The 14,041-nt window shown below is 35.6% G+C and overlaps 1 protein-coding gene across 1 annotated transcript in view; it reads right to left on the reverse strand.

Moving 5' to 3' along the window:
- Nucleotides 1-14,041, reverse strand: part of CCSER1 (coiled-coil serine rich protein 1) — a 699,033-nt gene that overhangs the window by 528,413 nt on the left and 156,579 nt on the right. The window contains exon 3 of the mRNA XM_024736231.1: nucleotides 6,489-6,673. Within this exon, the coding sequence (XP_024591999.1) occupies nucleotides 6,489-6,673 (185 nt within the window). The remainder of the gene's footprint in view (nucleotides 1-6,488; nucleotides 6,674-14,041) is intronic.

Genomic DNA, 14,041 nt, shown 5'->3' on the forward strand with positions numbered 1-14,041 from the left:
TACCCGTTTTTTTTTTTTTTTTTTTTTTTTTTTTTTTTTTTTTGCGGTACGCGGGCCTCTCACCGCTGCGGCCTCTCCCGCTGCGGCCTCTCCCGCTGCGGAGCACAGGCTCCGGACGCGCAGGCTCAGCGGCCATGGCTCACGGGCCCAGCCGCTCCACGGCATGTGGGATCTTCCCAGACCGGGGCATGAACCCGCGTCCCCTGCATAGGCAGGCGTACTCCCAACCACTGTGCCACCAGGGATGCCCCATGTGCCCTTTTCTAATCCTTTTTTACTTTTGATAGCAATGGTCACAATCCAAATCAAGCATGCCCCACCCATTCTGAATTTTAAGATGGTCAAAATGCTTAAATCTGGTGTATTGATAAGATTAGGTTAATATCTCCCAGTCTGGAACTCTAAAATCCTAAAGGGCTGTCTCTTTCATCTTTGCATCTTCAAAGTAAGTTCTAAATAAATATTTATTGAAAGAAATTGTGAATGAATTGATGAATGGACGAATGAATGAAGAAAACGCTAACACAGGAGAAAACAGCCCCAGAAGAAGAGTGGATGCATAGTTATGTGCTTGTCTATTTAGCATAGGGCTTAATTAGTCTTAATCAATTATTGTCAATAATATTTAAATTCTAGATTTCAACATATCAAAGAATTAAGATACAACATGAGACGCTGCTGATATGCAAGTAACTGGTTTTTTTTCTCAAATATAAATCTGGTCTGTTCTTCTAGCGAAGAAGTCCTACAGTTCATGTTTTTACTACGCTATTCACAGTTTCTACACAAAGGCAACAGGATGCCAAACCGCAAATGAGAGGAATTAAGCTGTCAGAGTAAAAGTGGCCATAAGTGAATTGTCAGAATCGCTCAGCACAGATAGTTCCGGGGAACTTTGTGGATGCATTTGCTGAGTAAGCTAAAGCTAACACAACTTTCCAAGCCAGCTTTTTAATGTAATAAAAACAAGTATTTCCAAATATAGTAATATTCCCAAACCGGGAGTCAAGTAAAGTTAATTTAGATATACATCTCAAGGCCTTTAAGTCAGGAAGAGAGCACGTCTCAAAGGAAAAAACTTGTGGTTAAAATGAATCCTTCAATGTCAAAGATGTTTTCCTCTTTCTGAAACACAATGACCAGCTCAGTGTGAGGCATCAAATCAAATGACTTTATGCCCATCAAATGCCTGAAGACAACAAGGAGGGAGGAGGTAAGCAGGAAATCTCAGTTAATTAAAAGAACTGAGATACAATAAACTATTAGGGAATATCAGAGTCATTAGTGCCCATGATACATATCTGGGTCTACATCATCCAGACACATGCAAGAGACTATTCCCTGGCCCCTTTTGTGGCAAGTTTGGGCCTGGTGATTAGATGTGCTCAGCAGGAAATGAAGTGAGTCTCTCACAGGTAAAGCATTTATTACTGGGGTACAGTCTCCAGAGATCTTTTACCACAGTGAAAGGCAGTGTTTTGCAACAGCTGCTGCTTCAACAGCCTGGATACAGAAGGAGGAGATACTGAATGGAACTCCAGCACCTTCTGCAATGAACACATAGCCGGAGCGAGAAATAAATCTATATTATAAAGTCACTAAAATTTGGAGGCTGTTTGCTCTTCTGTAGCCTGGCTCATCCTTCCTCATACACTCAGGCACTTTCCTTCCTCTAGTGATGCCAGGTGCTATATATTGTTTAACACATACAAATCTATCCTCAATTAATACTTTTCTAGAGCGGGGTGATCTCATAAATATTTAGAGTCAGACTTCACTGTGTGAAGCTGCTGGACAAACCAAGACAAATCCTTACATTTAATCACTTATACATCACAATCTGGAGGGAAAGTTCCTGGAAAGAAAGAGCCTACTTCTAGAAAAGTTGTTTTTAAATGTTTGGGCCATCCTAAGGAAAGTATCAAGAAAGTTACTCAGAGGAAAAATTAAGGGAAGTCTTTATTTAAAGCAGTTTGAAGATATATAATAAATTTGAATGCTCATCAAATTGTTACATATGTATTTATTTCTTGAAATAAATTTAAGCAAAGTCCAATTTATTCTGAGCCACTGGTGTTCAAAGAGTTAATACATCCTGCCCTTTCCCTTTTATACTGAAATATCCCCAAAGTGTACAAGAACACTAGAATTGTGGTCTATCTCACCTATTAGGGAATATTTTTGGTCATTCACAGGAACCCTCTGCATCTTAATAAACAGAGCCATACACCATTGGTAGAATTAAATCCTCATGACCTATATGAAATACTCTAGTTCCTTCTAAGTATAAATATCTTCTTTTGTGACAAAGTTCCTTTTTGGATGAGCTATCTCTCAGTAAAGACATTGATACCATTCATCAGCATATCAAGACATATTACCACATTTTAAATCCAGAATAAGTACTACATTTTGTTTATTTTTTGTATCCCTTACAGAGGGTTGTAGTCTAGACTTAGAGCAAGCATAGATTGCCTTAAATGTGTTAACTTCATTATACAGAAATAATGCAAGAAAAATGAAAAATTAATTTTAAATCTATTACATTCCCCCCAAAGCATGTAGGATTTAAAGCTAGACAGTGAGTATCCAAATCTAAATCCTATTTCTGCCACTTACTATCTGTGTTTTTTGGCAAGTTGCTTATCTTCTTAGTGCCTTATTTTACTGTTTTGCAAAACGTGATCAGTAAAAGAATCACTCGGTTCATAATATTGTGAGGACTGAATGTGATAATATATGAGAAGCATTAAGAGTAGTCCCTTGGTTCAAATAAGTATTAAAAATACATGTTACTACTATTGCTCTAAAAGAAAAGAATAACTGAACCATGGATGCATTCTTAAACACACATATTCACCTGAATTATTCTGGAAGAGGAATATAGAAAATGTGTGCATCTTCTCACACATAAAGCTATCATTTCCTAAACATATGTCACTTGCTTCACATATAGCTAAAATTACCTAAAAATCCTAGCATTTCTTCCTTATATTGCTAAGAGCTAAATAATACATTGTATGCATGTTAAATTAACTATTACACTATAAATTAATTAAAGATCGAGATATTAGTTGCAAAGTCCTAAGGAAGAAAGTCATAAAGTAATTTCGATACATTTCGTGTGGAAATTCAAGGGTGTCAGTATTTATTTCAACAAGTTTTACCTGTGAATCCAGTGAACCTGTACAATAGTTTAACCAAGTTTCCGTCTAATCTCCATAGCGTTTCCCCTACCATGGCAATGGTGTAATCATGCCATCTAGTGGACGATCTATATCACTGCAAGTATACTTTTTGAAAATTTATAAAAAGCCTCAAATAAATTAACAAAATCACATTTTTATATTTGACATTTAAAATTTTAAATCTTGAAAGTGTATCTGAGGAGAAGAATAACGATTTTGTGATGTTATGATGAGAATTATATAAACGTAGTATGAAAAACACGAGATATAAAAAGAATAAGTAAAAGGCCCAACTTTGGGCAAAAGTAATAAACAGGGCACACTTATTAATATAAATACGTCTTTAAAAAGGAATAATAGAAATTTGGTGAAAATAGATGTTTCATAATAATTCATTAGCCATAACTTTTAATGTTGTATCAATTGGAAATCTATTTTAACATGTTCTTATATTTAGACAAAAAAAATCAATTGCAACAATAATAATATAATATTTTCAACGCAAAGAACAGAAAGAAAGATGAAATATAATATAATGTAATATCTTTCTATATACGCAAATATAAATACACAGTCATTTTTTAGCATAAAAGAAGCAAGAAACCCATTATCATTTGTTGTTCTGTAGATGATTTGTCCAAGATTAAAATCTGGCCAAGCCTGACCTAATGGCTAGAACCTCTAACTTCAAACACAATGGTTTTGCTATCACTCAGTGTTGCCTCAGTAACTTAAGGCTTCTTCTCATTGCAATTGTCAGAACTAGATGACCTAATGTTTCCATTTGAAACATAATTGTCTAAGATATATAGATATAAGTGATTTAGTTTCGAGCATTTTTCACATGTAAGTAGGTAGGTGGATAGATCCTTTTAAAGAAGCAGTGTTAAACACTAGAAAATCAAAGACACTGCTGAAAAAGGACACGTGAGAAAGGGAGCAAACGGAATTCAAAAGGCAAGCCCACCCCAATATTTGTGAGGCCTGAGGCCTCACGGACCTCCCGGGCTGCAGTCCACTCACATCTTTCCCCACTCTGGCTGTATCCTACACTGTGAGGGAGCTAATACAAGTTACCTCTAAGACACCCCAGCTCACAAGTGCAAGCTCAGACCCCACCCTCCTCTACACACCCCGTTTCCACCCTCATCTGCAGGCCTCCGCAATTTGAACCAGGAATCTGGAATCTCGGTCACCTGGAATGTGTTAAAGCTTTGCATGGGCATATCACCTTGACCCTCAAGGAGTCTCACCCTATGTGAAGTGGGAACTGTAGAAAGATAGGAAGAATAGGATCCACTAAAGCAGCAGTCCCCAACCTTTTCGGCACCAGGACCAGTTTCATGGAAGACAATTTCTCCATGGACCGGGGGGCAGGGTGATGGTTCAGGTCGTAACGCAAGCGATGGGGAGCGGCTGTAAATACAGACGAAGCTTCGCTCGCTGGCCCATCACTCACCTCCTGCTGTGCGGCCCAGTTCCTAACAGGCCACAGACCAGTACCAGTCCACGGCCCGGGGGTTGGGGACCCCTGCACTAAGGGGTCTAAGGGTGGTACTGGCATATGTGTGGTTGACAACAGGACATTTTTTAGGTGGCTAGAGATGGAGAAATGGTGTGAAATGATGTTGTCAGAGGTTGTCTTCATGATCAACATTTTTCTTAGACTGTATATCCCAGGGTCTTGCTCTAGGATGGAGAATGTCAAACCTTCCATGCAAGCAAGAAAGACAGGTTTTAAGGGTTGCTATCCTGGTGTGCTTCTATGTGTTGTGACCCATGAGCATCTCAAGTGAAGACTTAACCTCTCTGACTTGTGATATCAACTATGCAAACCAATTTTTCCTTCAAAAGAAAGTCTCTTCAATAAGTGATGCTGGGAAAACGAGACAGCTACATATAAAAGAATAAAATTAAAACATTCTCTAACACCATATACAAAAATAAAATCAAAATGGATTAAAGACCTAAATTTAACACCAGATACTGTAAAACTCCTAGGGGAAAACACAGGCAGAATGCTCTTTGACATAAATCGCAGCAATATTTTTTTGGATCTGTCTCCTAGAACAATGGAAATAAAAGCAAAATTAAACAAATGGGACCTAATTAAACTTAAAAGCTTTTGCACAGCAAAGGAAACCATAAACAAAACAAAAAGACAACCTACGGACTGGGAGAAAATATTTGCATATGATAATATCGACAAGGGATTAATTTCCAAAATATACAAACAGTTCATACAGCTTAATATTAAAAAAAACCCAATCAAAAAATGGGCAGAAGACCTAAATAGGTATTTCTCCAAAGAAGATATACAGATGGCCAACAGGCACATGAAGAGATGCTCAATATTACTAATTACTGGAGAAATGCAAATCAAAACCACAATGAGGTATCACCTCACATCAGTCAGAATGGCCAGCATTAAAAAGTCTACAAATAACAAATGCTGGAGAGGGTATGGAGAAAAGGGAACCCTCCTACACTGTTAGTGGGAATATAAGTCAGTGCAGCCATTATGGAAAACAGTATGGAGGTTCCTCAGAAAACTGAAAACAGAATTACCACATGATCCAGCAATCTGACTCCTGGGCATATATCCAGAGAAAACTCTAATTCAAAAAGATACATGCACCCCAATGTTCATAGCAGCACAATTTAAAATAGCCAAGACATGGAAGCAACCTAAATATCCATCGACAGATGAGTGAATAAAAAAGATGTATATATATATATACACATATATATACACATACATATACATATATACACATGTGTATATATACACACATACATTACACAAAATGGGATATTACTCAGCCATAAAAAAAGAATGAAATAACGCCATTTGCAGCAAAATGGATGGATCTAGAGATTATCATATTAAGTGAAGCAAGTCAGATAGAGAAAAACAAATATCATATGGTATCACTTATATGTGGAATCTAAATAAATGATACAAATGAACTTATCTACAGGACAGAAATAGACTCACAGACATAGAAAACAAACTTATGGTTACCAAAGGGGACGGGGAGAAGATAAGTTAGGCATTTGGGATTAATGTGTACACACAACTATATATAAATCAGATAAGCAACAAGAACCTACTGTACAGCACAGGGAACTATATTCAATATCTTGTAATAACCTATAATGGAAAAGAATATGAGAGAGTATATTTACTGAATCACCTTGCTGCACACCTGAAACTAATGCTTCAATTTGCAAGGAGCATGAACTTGCCAGTAATATATGGGATTATTTTATTATATGCAGGTATATGTATATACTTACCATGCTGTTCATTTTTGAAGATGATGAACCTGCTCTTTGCTTTCTTAGACTATTAACTTCTTCTACATTTCCATCTTTTGGTTTCAAAATCATCCTGCTACTCCCTGCAGTTCCTTCTGATGAGGATCGCAGTCGCCTCTCTATAAATCTTCCTTCACGGTATGGACTGAGGCTACTGGCAAGAACTATTTAAAAAATAAATAAATAAAAATTAATATAAATGCTTGAATGTAGTTTTTATAAATGTTCCACTGAAAGTAAATGGAAAACTCTTAGTGTCATTCAACAAGTCTCAATCACAAAAAACTTTCTGAATTAGTAGTGGTACTTTACTTAACTATGTAATCACTTTGAAGCCTCTAAAACTTTCTAGTCATCCTTGGCTTCCTCATACCTCACATAAATCATATAAGCAAATCCTGTCCTCATTACCTTCAACTGTATACAGAATGTGATCACTTCTCACCACCTCTCGCACTAACTTCTGGCACAAAGTCCATCAGGGCTTGCCTTGGTTACTGCAATACTTCCTAATAGCCTCCTGCCCCTGCCTACTCCTACCTGCCTCTCCCCAACCAATACACAATCTATTTTCTACAAGGTAACCAGAATGATACACTTAAAACATAAGTGAGATTGATCACGATCGCTTCTCTAATACTAAAGCTGATGTGTTTCCAGCGGGCTACCAGGTTCCTCATGATATGACCCTACTCCAGACCCCCACACAGGGGGCTTCCCATTGCTCACCTCTTCATCGCTCTAACCTCATCTTCTACTGCCCACCAGCCCCTTGTTCACTCTGCTTACGGCATACTGGACTTCTTGCTGTTTCTACAACATTGCAGGCATACTCCAGCCCCAGAATCTTTACCCAATACCCTTTGCACTGATATACTCCTCCCAAATAGCTGTATGGCTTACTCCCTAATTTTTGTTAATATGTTACTTTGAGTAATACCCCATTCACTGTACGTAAAAATGGAAACTAAAAACAAAGAACTATGAGAAAGAGAAATTAACAAACTCATCCTTAAGATCCTCTTCCTCTAGAACCACCTCCAGTACAAAAATCTGTCAGTCAGAGAAAGAGAATCAGTAGGAGACCTATATTAAGAAGATTTATTGCAAGAAATTGGCTTATGCATTTGTGAGGCTGGTTAGGCTGCGCCTCGAGGCATGCGGGATCTTAGTTTCCTGACCAGGGATCGAACCTGTGCCCCTTGCAGTGGAAGCACAGAGTCCTAACCACTGGACTGCCAGGGAATTCCCAAACACCTTTTCAAAAATTTGTGAAGATCCACCAGAGGGCAGACAGCAGAAGCAAGAAGAACTACAATCCTGCAGCCAGTCGAATGAAAACCACATTCACAGAAAGATAGACAAGATGAAAAGGCTATGTACCATAGGGCTATGTACCAGAAGAAGGAAAAGGATAAAACCAAAAAAAAAAAAAATGTAAATGGATTAAATGCTCCCACCAAAAGACACAGGCTTGCTGAATGGATACAAAAACAAGACCCATATATATGCTGTCTACAAGAGACCCACTTCAGACCTAGGGACACATACAGACTGAAAGTGAGAGGATGGAAAAAGATATTCCATGCAAATGGAAATCAAAAGAAAGCTGGAGTAGCAATACTCATATCAGATAAAATACACTTTAAAATAGAGAATGTTACAAGAGACAAAGAAGGACACTACATGATGATCAAGGGATCAATACAAAAAGAAGATATAACAGTTATAAATATGTATGCACCCAACATAGGAGCACCTCAATACATAAGGCAACTGCTAACAGCTATAAAAGAGGAAATCAACACTAACACAATCACAGTGGGGTACTTTAACACCTCACTTACACCAATCATCCAAAATGAAAATAAATGAAAACAAATAAGGAAATAGTTTTAAATGACACAATAGACCAGATAGATTTAATCGATATTTATAGGACATTCCATCCCAAAACAGCAGATTACACTTTCTTTTCAAGTGCACATGGAACATTCTCCAGGACAGATCACATCTTGGGTCGCAAATCAAGCCCAGGTAAAAATAAAAAACTGAAATCATATCAAGCATCTTTTCTGACCACAACACTATGAGATCAGAGATCAAATACAGGGGAAAAAAACGTAAAAAACACAAACACATAGAGGCTAAACAATATGTTACTGAGTAACCAAGAGATTACTGAAGAAATGAAAGAGAAAATCAAAAAATACCTACAGACAAATGACAATGAAAACACAATGATCCAAAACCTATGGGATGCAGCAAAAGCAGTTCTAAGAGGGAAGTTTATAGCTATACAAGCCTACCTCAAAAAACAAGAAAAATCTCAAATAAAAACCTTACCTTACACCTAAAGGAACTAGAGAAAGAAGAACAAACAAAACGCAAAGAGAGCAGAAGGAATGAAATCATAAAGATCAGAGCAGAAATATATGAAATAGAAACAAAGAAACAATAGCAAAGTTCAATAAAACTAAAACCTGGTTCTTTGAGAAGATAAACAGAATTGATAAACCATTAGCTAGACTCACCAAGAAAAGGAAGGAGAGGACTCAAATCAATAAAATTAGAAATGAGAAAGGAGAAGTTACAATAGAAACCGTAGAAATACAAAGCCTCCTAACAGACTACTACAAGCAACTCTATGCCAATAAAGTGGACAACCTGGAAGAAATGGACAAATTCTTAGAAAGGTATAACTTTCCAAGACTGAACCAGGAAGAAATAGAAAATATGAACAGACCAATCACAAGTAGTGAAATTGAAACTGTGATTAAAAACCTTCCAACAAACAAAAGTCCAGGACCAGATGGCTTCACACGTGAATTCTATCAAACATTTAGAGAAGAGCTAACACCCATCCATCTCAAACTCTTCCAAAAAATTGCAGAGGAAGGAACATTCCAAAACTCATTCTATAAAGCCACCATCACCCTAATACCAAAACCAGACAAAGATACAATAAAAAAAGAAAATTAGAGACCAATATCACTGATGAATATAGATGCAAAAATCCTCAACAAAATACTAGCAAACAGAATCCAACAACACATTAAAAGGATCATACACCATGATCAAGTGGGATTTATCCAGGGATGCAAGGGTTCTTCAATATATGCAAATCAATCAATGTGATACACCATATTAACAAACTGAATAAAAACCAAATGATTATCTCAATCAATGCAGAAAAAGCTTTTGACAAAATTCAACACACATTTATGATAAAAACTCTTCAGAAAGTGGGCACAGAGGGAACCTACCTCAACATAATGAAGGCCATATATGACAAACCCACAGCAAACAACATTCTCAATGGTGAAAAACTGAAAGCATTTCCTCTAAGATCAGGAACAAGACAAGGATGTCCACTCTCATCACTATTATTCAACATAGTTTTGGAAGTCCTAGCCATGGCAATCAGAGAAGAAAAAGAAATAAAAGGAATACAAATTGGAAAAGAAGAAGTAAAACTGTCACTGTTTGCAGATGACATGACACTATAAATAGAGAATCCTAAAAATGACAGCAGAAAATTACTACAACTAATCAATGATTTTGGTAAAGTTGCAGGATACAAAATTAATGCACAGAAATCTCTTCCATTCCTATAGACTAATGATGAAAAATCTGAAAGACAAATTAAGGAATCACTCCCATTTACCATTGCAACAAAAAGAATAATATATCTAGGAATAAACCTACCTGGGGAGAAAAAAGACCTGTATGCAGAAAACTATAAGACACTGATGAAAGAAATCAAAGATGATACCAACCGATGGAGAGATATACCATGTTCTTGCATTGGAAGAATCAATGCTGTCAAAATGACTACACTACCCAAAGCAATCCACACATTCAATGCAATCCCTATCAAATTACCATTGGCATTTTTTACGGAACGACAACAAAAAATCTTAAAATTTGTATGGAGACAGAAAAGACCCCGAATAGCCAAAGCAGTCTTGAGGGAAAAAAAAAAATAAAATTAAATTAAATTAAAAAATAAAAGAAAGAAAGAGAAATTAAGAGTACAATCCCATCTACAGTTGCATCAAAAAGAATAAAATACCTAGGAATACGTTTAATCCAGGAAGCAAAAAATATATACACTGAAAACTATAAAAGACATTGATGAAAGAAAATGAAGAAAATAAAAATAAAGAGATATTCTATGTTCATGAATTGGAAAGATTAATATTGTTAAAATGTTCATACTACCCAAAGGGATCTACAGATTCAATGCAATTCCTATCAAAATTACACTGACATTTTTCACAGAAATAAAAAAAAAAAATCCTAAAATTTGTACAGAAACAAAGAAGACCCCAAATAGCCAAAGTAATCTTGATAAAGAAGAACAAAGATGGAGGCGTTACACTTCCTGATTTTAAACTATATTACAAAGCTACAGTAATCAAAACAGTATGGTACTGGTGTAAAAACAGACACATAGATCAATGGAATAGAAGAGACAGCCAAGAAATAAACCCATGCAAATGTGGCAATTAATTTTTGACAAAGAACTCAAGAATATATAATGGGGAAAAGATAGTCTCTTCAATAGACAGTGTTGAAAAATAGACAGTCACATGCGAAAAGATGAAACTGGGACCTTATCTTATACCACACACTAAAATCAACTAAAATTGATTAATGACTTGAAAGTTAAGATCAAAAACTGTAAACCTCCTAGAAGTAAACATGGGTATAAGCTCTTTGACATTCATCTTGATAATGATTTTTTGGATTTGATGTCAAGAGCAAAATAAATAAAAGCAAAAATAAACAAGTAGGACTACTTCAAACTAAAAAGCTTCTGCACAGAAAACAAAAAAAGAAAGAAATAAAAGACAACCAATTGGACCAATTGGATGGGAGAAAATATTTGCAAATCATATATCCTATAAGGGGTTAATATCCAAAATATACACAAAATTCATACAACTCAATAGCAAGAAAAAAAAATTAAAATGGGCAAAGGCCCTAAGTAAACGTTTTTCCAAATAAGACATACAAATGGCCAACAGGTACATGAAAAGGAGCTCAACATCCCTAATCATCTAGGAAATGCAAATCAAAACCACAGTGAGATATCACCTTTCATTAGGATGGCCATTATCAAAAAGTCAAGACAACACATGTTTTTGAGCATATGGAAAAAAGGGAACCCTTGTGCACTGTTGGTGAGAATGTAAACTGGTGCAGCCACTATGGAAAACATTATGGAGGTTCTTCAAGAAATTAAAAATAGAGCTACTATACGATCCAGCAATCTTACTTCCGGTAATATACCCAAAGGCAGCAAAATCACTATCTCAAAGACATATCTGTACTCCCATGTTCACAGCAGCATTATTCACAATAGCAGAGGTCTGGAAACATCCTAAGTATGAGAAAAAAGGAATGGATAAAGAAAATGCCGTATCTACATACAATGGAATATTATTCAGCCTTAAAAAAGAAGGAAATCCTGTCATTTGTGACAACATGGATGAATCTTGAAGATATGCTAAGTGAAATAAGCCAAACAGAGAAAGACCAATACTGCATGGTATCACTTACATGTGCAATCTTTTTTAGAAAGCTCAACTCATAGAAACAGAGAGTAGAAAAGTGGTTGCCTTGGTAAAAGGGTACAAACTTTCAGTTATAAGATAAATAAGATCTGAGGATCTAGTGTATAACAAGGTGACTATAGTTGAACTTAAATTTCTCAAAAGCAAAAACCAAAAAGGTAAATATGTGACGTGATGGATATATTAACTAACTTGATGGGGGGGGGGGGAAATTCTTTCACAATGTAACATATACCAAATCATCACTTTGTTCACTTTAAATATACAATTTAATTTGCCAATTATACTTGAATAAAGTTAAAAAGATGCCAACTACAATCACACCCCCCACTTCCTAATCCTCTTTTCTGCTTTAAACTCATCCTCAGCAGTTATTACCATCTGACATTTATTTATTTGTATATTAATTGTCTGAGTATTCCCAGTAGAAGGTAAGCTTCATGAAGAAAGGAATTTATTCATTTTGTTCACTGATATACCCTTAGTGCCTAAAACAGTACCAAAACAATATTTGTTGAATGAATGAATGAATGAAACTGTTCTGTTTGGGCTCATCTATGAGTTTAAAGACTCTTGGCTAGAACCTATTAAGCCAACATATGGCAGTTTTTTCAGTAACTTTTTAAGTCAATGAGTAAAAGTTAAGTTGCCAGAGAGGTCAACCTTCCATTAATAATTCTGAAATGAATGTACACCCAGCACATTCAGATGCATATTAAATACTAGCTTAAACGTATTTCACAATAAATACAGAATAAACTTAGTATTATGGAATTTGACAACTCTTTCTTACATAAAATACATTTGTCTAAATGGCTTTAAAATCTTGAAACTTCTAAATTATAAAATCTTTATGAATAGCAGATAAATATCTCCTATTGATGAAAGTGAAGAATAGTATGCAATCAACTTTTCCTTTTTGGCATTACCAGCTTATTTGCCTGTCTCTTTCTATTTTACAAGTTGTAGATACTATGAATTATCACCTAATGTCCAGGAACAGGCATCATGGTGTCAAATTCAGTGAAATTAATGTGTTAAATGGCTTGCTATTAGGATCTCAGTCAACAGATTAATAATCAGCAAGATAATTGTTGGTCATTCCCTAGTTTCCAAAGAGATAAATATTTACTCTATTCAGTTTGACATTGAGGCAAGTCACCATTTCTAAATAAGAATTAGATATAATCAAAATAATTACACTTTTACCTTTTTGGGTGCAATTTTCTAAAAAACTGCCTACATTCTAATCTGAGGTCCACCGTTTGCTAACAATGTGATTTCATGAAGTTATTTAACTTAATCCTAAACCTTACTCATTAATAACTTCCACATAAGTCTTTGGTTAGTACTAAGTAAAACAGTGCATGCAAATTGCTTAGCACATCTTTGGGCACACAGTATCATCATCATTATCATTCTTATAATTATACTACAGTTAAAGAATTAAGCAGGTATAACTAAATCCCAAAATACAAGCAAGGCTACCAAGATAAAAAATGAAAAAAGTAGGCAGATGTGTAAAAGTGATTTTGTATCAAATGTGAAAAAATATGAAGACAGTTGGAAAATTAAGTCATGCATTTAAAACTGTAAAACTGCTATATTCATGGAGAGACAAGTTAGGTAAGTCAGATAAACTTATGATTCTTGACATTATATAATATATAATTTCACTGATTACAAATTTTATTTAATATTTCAGTATTATTCTTAATGTTTTGGAAAGCGCCTGGGTCATGACATGTACTACAACCTAGTCATAAACAGCCTGATCTTTGGATTGAGACAGTTGTAATTTGGCTGTGCTACTTACCAGCTGTATAATCCCTTGGTCTCAGTTTTCTCATGTATAAAATGGGGAACATACTAGTGCCTACCTCATAGGGATTGTATCCTAAACAATTACTTATGAACTTTGTGACTTTGGACACATTACTTAACCTATCT

Source organism: Neophocaena asiaeorientalis, unplaced genomic scaffold (assembly GCF_003031525.2).
Source record: "Neophocaena asiaeorientalis asiaeorientalis breed wild unplaced genomic scaffold, Neophocaena_asiaeorientalis_V1.1 scaffold7, whole genome shotgun sequence".
NCBI lineage: Eukaryota > Metazoa > Chordata > Mammalia > Artiodactyla > Phocoenidae > Neophocaena > Neophocaena asiaeorientalis.